Raw genomic sequence first — 7,686 nt, forward strand, 5'->3', positions numbered from 1 at the left:
TTTTTCCCTGACGGCCAGTAGCTCTCAAGCACCGAGTTATACACATGTACCATATTTCCCGGGCTTAATTAATTATTATTCTCTCAAGCCGGCCGTGAAAACAAGTAGCTCGCCCGTCAAGGTGCATCGACTGTTCCCTGCCCAGAAGAATTGCAGATTTAATTAATCATGACATGCCACTCGTAGTTAATTAAACACACAAATATATATTAATGTATACAAACAACAAACCAACAGCCACACACACTACTCATCATTAATTAATCACGAAGGCAATCTATGACTTAACTTGCAAAAGCTTTGTAGGCCCAAAAGGTTTTTGCTTTAGTATTCCACTACACAAAGCAAAAGTTGGGCATAGCTAGGCAGGCATACGACAGCACAAAATTAGTTTTCTTGATAGTGTAGGCGATCGAGAGAGATATCACTCGATCTGTTCTTTTACTCATATTTTGAACATTGACATATATAATTTTTAATATATATATATATATATTATCAATACATTTAAATTATAAATAAATATATGTGTATACAAAAAGGTTCATGTTTATATAAAGAGTTTTACTCCCATCATTCATTTTGTACCTCGAGGTACCGGTATCTCGCAGTACCAAATCATTTCTGATCGTTGGATCTAACAGTGCACATCCTACTTAGCTAGATCTAATGGTGAGAAACGACTTGGTACCTCGAGATACAAAAGGAAAGATGTGAGTAAAACTCTTATATAAAAGTATTTTCTTGACAAATTTTTGATTTTTTTCTAGATTTAACTGCACGTATTTAAAGATATCATTATTTTGAGAATATAGGTGTAATGCATAGTGCTCGAAACAATTTGTAGCTATTGATGGACATGGTAGAATAGTAGTGGTGTTGTTTGTTGGTACTAGTAGCTCTATACACATCTCTCTCTAACCCTTTTTCTCTTTGTGGGGGCCGGCCGAGCATGCAATATATGCAAGGCTCTTGTCTTGGTGCCATCTAGTCTCTTCTTCTCTGTGATTCTCTCTCTGTTTACGACATGGTGCATGCATGTCATGGCATGTGCGCCTTGGACTGAATACTAATTCATCCTTCGAATATATATTTTTGATTACTGCTAAAAGAATATATATTCCTGAATATTTTTTGTTGTGATAATTACCATATGATATTATAATTTCTGTTCTTTGATATTGCACAAATTAATCTCTGAATATTGATAATAAATCAAATGGTGGTACTTCTCTTGTTTTTCTTAGACTTGGTGCTTCTCATGTTGCATTGCAGGTTACTACTCTCTCGTCCTAAAATATATCAATTTTACGGTTTACATTTTGTTTCAAATATAACAGCCCAATATATTAGAAAAAAATGAATTTTACTACAACACTATCCATACTATCCCCGATCTTCGTATGTTATCACCCCAATTAGTCTAGGTCCACACCTGATCCACCCTGAGAAGGCATATAAGTCTTTTCACTTTTGCTATTGTTTGATTTTTTATTCTTCTGTCAAACACGCACGTAATGTATGGGGGACTAGGGGAGGGTGTGCATGGTATTTTTTAACTTGCGTTTATGTCTTCAGATTATCATCCAACGGTAGTGAACGGATTTGATTGATGGAATTAAAATCTCAAACATTTGATCAGTAGGTAGACCCAAGTCTTTTTACTCTTTATATATTTTAGTACGGATGGAGTTCTTATAATTTTAACAAACAAAAGTATGTTTTCTAATAAGGGAGTATTGTCGCATAACTATCATTGCAGGGTATACTGCTTGGCAAGCAAAGAAAATTAGTGAGCGAAATAATTAACAAGTTTTGTCTGTTGGCAATTAAATTATTGCAGGGGATATTTGGCACCCATACTCTTCCATGATGAAGAACATGCATGGATAACAAGGGGTAGTTTCTTCTTCATGGTTTTCAAGTCCCAAGAACTATTGTCACCATTTACTGAGCACACAGACATATATGCATGCTACATGTGTGGTAATTGAATATATATCCCTCCAGAGTCTCTTCCAAACCTCTTGATTCTTTTGTTCCTCCATTCTCACCATCAGCTTTTTCCTCCCCAGCCTCTCTCTCTCTCTATGCTTGTCAGCCAGGTGAGTGATGATATGATCCTCATCTATTACTCTTTCTCTAGTGAACTTGCCTTCTCTCTCTCACTCTCTCTAGTGAACTTGCCTTTCTTCCTCTACAACCTCATTACAACTTTAGGGCTAGATGCACACACAACTACTTTACCTCCACATCTTTCTCTCTCTCTCTATTTATAATAGTTGCCTTCTCCATCCATTATACTATCTCCTCCTCTCCTTCTCCTTCTTCTACCTTGAGCTCCAAACCAATCCTCTTCCATGGGAGACCCCTACACCAATTTCTTGAGAGGCTACCACCACCGCTCGCACCCACTTCAGTTCCCTCATCGGCCGCAGCCGCAGCCCTACGCCGCCGCGTCCTCCTCCTTCTCCGGCCTCTACTCCTCCTACCTCCACCACCCACCACCTCCCCCTTCCTCCCCTCCCATCAGGGAAGCCCTCCCGCTCCTCAGCCTCACTCCCTCCTGCAGCGCCAACCCACCACCGCACCACGACGACCACCGGCACGGCGCCCTCCGCCGCCATGATCAGGATCACGAAGATGCCGAGCAGAAGGGCAAGAGAGACGACGCTTACAAGAACAAGAGCTGCAGCAACGACGACGACGAGCAGCAAGGCGCCGCTGGCGATCATGCCGCCGGGGAGGTCACCGTCGCCCTGCACATCGGCCTCCCGAGCCCCAGCCCCTCCGCCGCCGCCAACGCAGGCCACCAAGAAGCAGCAGCAGCAGCAGCAGAAGCATCTGGAGGAGGAGGAGGAAGCAGCAGGATGCGAGAGGAGGGAGGAGGAGGAGGAGGAGATCGGGAGGTAGCGGTGGAGGAGGAAGAAGAAGAAGGAGGGGAGGAGGGCTCGACGACGACGCTGCCGCTGGGGTGCGCGTCCATAGGGATCGGGAAGCTGACCAAGGGGCAGTACTGGATCCCCACCCCGTCCCAGATCCTCATTGGCCCCACCCAATTCTCCTGCCCCGTCTGCTACAAGACCTTCAACAGATACAACAACATGCAGGTTCGTGATCATCATCATCGTGCTTCCTGACCATATCTGATGATATTCTTGCACCTCATACTCTCATCCGATCGATTTGATCCGGTTTCGATCTCTTCGTTCTTCCTTCTTCGTCGGCGTGCATCTTTTGCCTAGCTAATACAAATTCTTGGTGTGGGTTAATTTGAGCTGATAGATTGCATGATCGATCGAATTAGTGGAGGAGAGAGTGCATGCATCCATGGTCCATATATCCATCGATCTGTGCAACCGCAGGGTTTGTGTTTGTGTCTCTGTGTATGAGACGCTGTCTGGGATCAGTAGTTGACTAGCTGTAGCTTTGTGTGTATGTGTGGGGGTGGATCTGGGAGGAAGAGCCGCTGCTGGAGTCGAGTACTGCTACGTACTACGAACTGTACCCACAGCGAGTAGTGTCGTAGCTTTGATCTCTCTGACGTCCCCTCTTTCTCTCTCGTCATCTCTCGCCGTGTCCGGCGCCGGATCTCTGATGATTTGATTGAACCGGGGCAGAGGCAGAGCCATGGCGACAGACAGACAGACAGACAGGGGCATGCACCATGCAGTAATGGCAAACGGCCATAGATCGATCGATCGATCGATCACTCTGAGCTCGTCGTCCTAGCAAGCTAGCTACGGTGGCCAGTGTTCTTGGAGTTTGTGCAAGATAGCTTGGAGAGAGAAGAGGAGAGAAAGAGATCTGAAATCTGATGGAGAGAAGGAGAAAGATCTGGAGTAGTAGCAAAAAGGCATCTTTATCTTTCCTTTCCCCCAGATCGATCAGTTCCTTCAAGCTCACACAGATGTGCATCTCAAGCAACACATTTGCCTCTCCTTCCCTGACGACGTCTCTCCCTCCATCTTTCTCTCTCTGATCTCACTCTCCCTATTTTGTCAGTGCAAGCAACGAACCCCACCACGAGCAGTGCCATTCAGATCGGCCTTCACTCCCCTCCTCCTCTTGCCACTACTGTCCTTTCTGCTCAGTCCTCTCCTTCGTTACATCCCTTTTGCAGCTTGCTTGCTTGCTCTTCTCTCTCTCTACTCTCCTCTTCTTTGGATGCCTCTCACTGCTGCTATCTCTGCGTAGATACATCAATCAAGGATCGGAGAGAGATGAGAGATAGAGAGAGAGCAGCTCTCTGCTGATACATCGATCCAGCTGGTCCCTCTGCAAGCTTAACTTATTCCTCCCATCTCTCGCTGCCTCTCCAACGCGTGAAGACGACAAGTCGAGGAGAGAGAGAGAGAGGGAGTGACGCACACTTCACTTGCACAGTTGTATACACTTCTATCTAGCTATGCTAAGCTAGCCTAGGAATGCGAATCGAATGCAAATGCAAGGAGAGCTGGAATTGATTAAGCTAGGGTGGTGGGGGTGCAGATGCATATGTGGGGGCATGGGTCGCAGTACAGGAAGGGGCCGGAGTCGCTGAGGGGGACGCAGCCGACGGCGATGCTGCGGCTGCCGTGCTACTGCTGCGCGGCGGGGTGCAGGAACAACATCGACCACCCGCGGGCGCGGCCGCTCAAGGACTTCCGGACGCTGCAGACGCACTACAAGCGGAAGCACGGGATCAAGCCCTTCATGTGCCGCAAGTGCGGCAAGGCCTTCGCCGTCCGCGGCGACTGGCGCACCCACGAGAAGAACTGCGGCAAGCTCTGGTACTGCGCCTGCGGCTCCGACTTCAAGCACAAGCGCTCCCTCAAGGACCACATCCGCGCCTTCGGCCGCGGCCACGCCGCCTGCGGCATCGACTCCTTCGACGCCGACGACCTCGACCTCGACCCCGACGACGACCCCTCCTCCGACCTCGACCACGCCTCCTCCTCCGCCGCCGCCTCACGACGACCCCTCGCCGATCGCCCCCTGATCCGGTGAGTACCACTACGTACCACAGGATCGATCGAGCTAATTATATATAATTGTTGCATGATCATCGTCGATCAGATCAATACGTGGTGGTGGTAGTACGTACGTGCTATATATGATGATCCGTGTGTGTTACACGAATTGAAGCTGTTGTGGGGTATAGACGATGATGATGATGATAGTGCGAATTTTTTTCAGGGTTTTTTCGGGGGTATTAATTAGTTGAGAAACAGATTAATGAATTACTGCAAGCAAGAGCAGATGTGTACTTTGTTAGTACTACCTACGTGAGTTGAGTTCTAATCGTTCGGATGGATGGATATACAAACCCTAGCGGCTTCATTGTATGTGCAGACTTATTAATTTGATTTGGTATATGGTCAAATTGGTGATACGGGTTAATTAAATTAACTATATATATCAGTGTTATTTTAGAGGAATTATATATATTTTCATTGTGGCATTATGCATGCATGCAAGCAGGGTTTGCCCTTTTCATTTTACTGGCTAACTAGTCCTAGGCTCCTAGCTTTGTTGATTTCTATTGATCCTGCTGTGGATTGGCGCCATCGCATGTGTTTCTTTAGAGCAATTTTACTAGCATTGAGTAGGTACTATGAGTACCAAAATTTTAGTGTAAAATTTGATACCTTCTAGTACCTAGGTTAAAATTTTGGTATCTCTTGTATCTTCTCAAAGACTATATATAAAATTGCTTGTTTCTTTATATATGAAAGCCAAGATTTTGTTTACATACTTATATATATATTTACAGTTATAATGTTGCATATATTTTGACTGAGAACAGGATCAGCAAATAATTAGCTAGAAAAGTTGTTATCTAATTTAAACCTTGCCAGCTTAAATTTCTTAGTGGAAAATTTACACGGCCGACCGAGTTATACAAAAGATAACGAGCTAGTGCTAGCTACTCCCTACGCTGAGCCATTACTGTTTTGCTTCTCTTCTTCCATGATGCAAAATAAATGAAAATCCAGCACGTATTGCCAGGCAAGAGGTTGATGTGTTTTATTCTTTGGCAAAGCGCGTGCATGTATATACAATGGGGTTTTTATGGTCTTAGAAAAGGTTATAGCAGGTTTTAGTCCTTAGATCGAGCGAGGCTAATAATATAGTTAGCAAATCGGTTATAAGACTCTTTATAGCATTCTCTTAGCTTATTCATATAGTAGTTAGCTCTTCATTATTAATACATGACTTATTTATCTCTCTCACAAAGTTTCTTGGTTCTTGTGTCCGAGTTAGCTATAAGCTTACAGTCCGCTTCTCCTCTTTTTCCTCTCCTTTCTTCTCCACATCAGTATTTAGCCAACTTACAGTCTGCTATTATACTTGCTCTTATGCGTGTATCTCAGGTGGTAATAAATTTTGATATATATATATGCGTCAGTAAATCTACATTTACATCTCAATATACCGGGCCTGGATTAGGTGGGGTGGGCGGGAAACCCCTTATCAATACCGGTATTTCCAAACCATAATGATAGTGTTATACGAATGGTCTGCAACAGTGGTAGTGTATATAGGTGCGTGTACATGTGTGTGACACACGCATTGATACTAACATTAGAACAACATCAACTTGGTAATACCTCTCCGTATTAATTATGACTAAAAATACTAACGTAGTATAATTTATGTGCATGCACATTTTCTTTAATTTTGTAAATGAAGTATAGGTGTGGAACTTGATTGTACAACTACATGGATATATTACATTGTCTTTCTGAATGTGTCTACAAGGTAAGGACATCTTTTACTTATAATTAACAGTGGTGAATTGAACCTGTGATGCACAATATATAAAATCTGATATTTAATTTTGAAACAGAACAGATGCTGTGCATATTTAACAACCTATGCACAATAAAAAATGATATTTCCTTTTGAAATAGAACAGATGCAATTCAGAGTTATTTTGCAAGGGTTTTCTTCATTGCAAATATATCAAATAACCAAATGTCTATGTTGATGGTTTAGCTAGCTAACGTCACAACTGTCTGGATGCACGTAGATGATTTTTCATAGGTGTGTTTAGATGTTTGGAACTGCAGAGGTCTCTACCCTTTGACCCATCTGCATTACATAAAAGTAATATAATTATAAGTGCTATATAAAAGCCCCTATATTCAACATATGTTAATATAAGCATTTCCTCATACATATGCAGTGTTTTAACACCATTCGAATATATTTTTTCTTAATTTAGACCTGTGTAGAACTGCCCTGTGGATCAGTTTAATTGTGTGTACCCACTGATATATATATTAATTGGAAAATCTAGTAAATTCATTTTTTTTCCTGATGAGACACATTCAATTAGCAATGCATGGGGAGAACAGGGAAAAGTTTATCTTAAAGGTGCACGGAGACACATATATACATATATATAGAAACAATTAGTTAAACCCCGAAGACTGACTTAATTAATTATGGGATAGTTGGTGGAATAAGTTTGTTTAGCTTAATCTTATAATATTAATTACTTAATGGAAAAAACAGCCATATGCAATAGGCAAGCAAGATGCAGACATATAAGTTGTAAGGAAAGAGGAATAGTTTTGTTTTTCACAAAAATAGAAGATATATATGGAGCTGTGTATATGCTTCATGTAGCTCTTTCAGTATGCATGCCTGCATGCAACACACCCTGGTGGATCCCAATTCATGAGAATCTCATAGCTA

General features: G+C 43.0%; 1 protein-coding gene across 1 annotated transcript; it reads left to right on the forward strand.

The window, feature by feature from the left end:
- Positions 1–2,314: 2,314 nt before the first annotated feature.
- Positions 2,315–5,528, forward strand: LOC102717724 (zinc finger protein WIP2). Its single transcript, XM_015838403.2, has 2 exons — positions 2,315–3,110; positions 4,492–5,528. The coding sequence occupies exons 1-2, from the start codon at positions 2,361–2,363 to the stop codon at positions 4,987–4,989; spliced, it is 1,248 nt and encodes a 415-aa protein (XP_015693889.2). The 5' UTR covers positions 2,315–2,360; the 3' UTR covers positions 4,990–5,528.
- Positions 5,529–7,686: the final 2,158 nt, after the last annotated feature.

The sequence above is a fragment of the Oryza brachyantha genome, chromosome 6 (genome assembly GCF_000231095.2).
Source record: "Oryza brachyantha chromosome 6, ObraRS2, whole genome shotgun sequence".
NCBI classification, from domain to species: domain Eukaryota; kingdom Viridiplantae; phylum Streptophyta; class Magnoliopsida; order Poales; family Poaceae; genus Oryza; species Oryza brachyantha.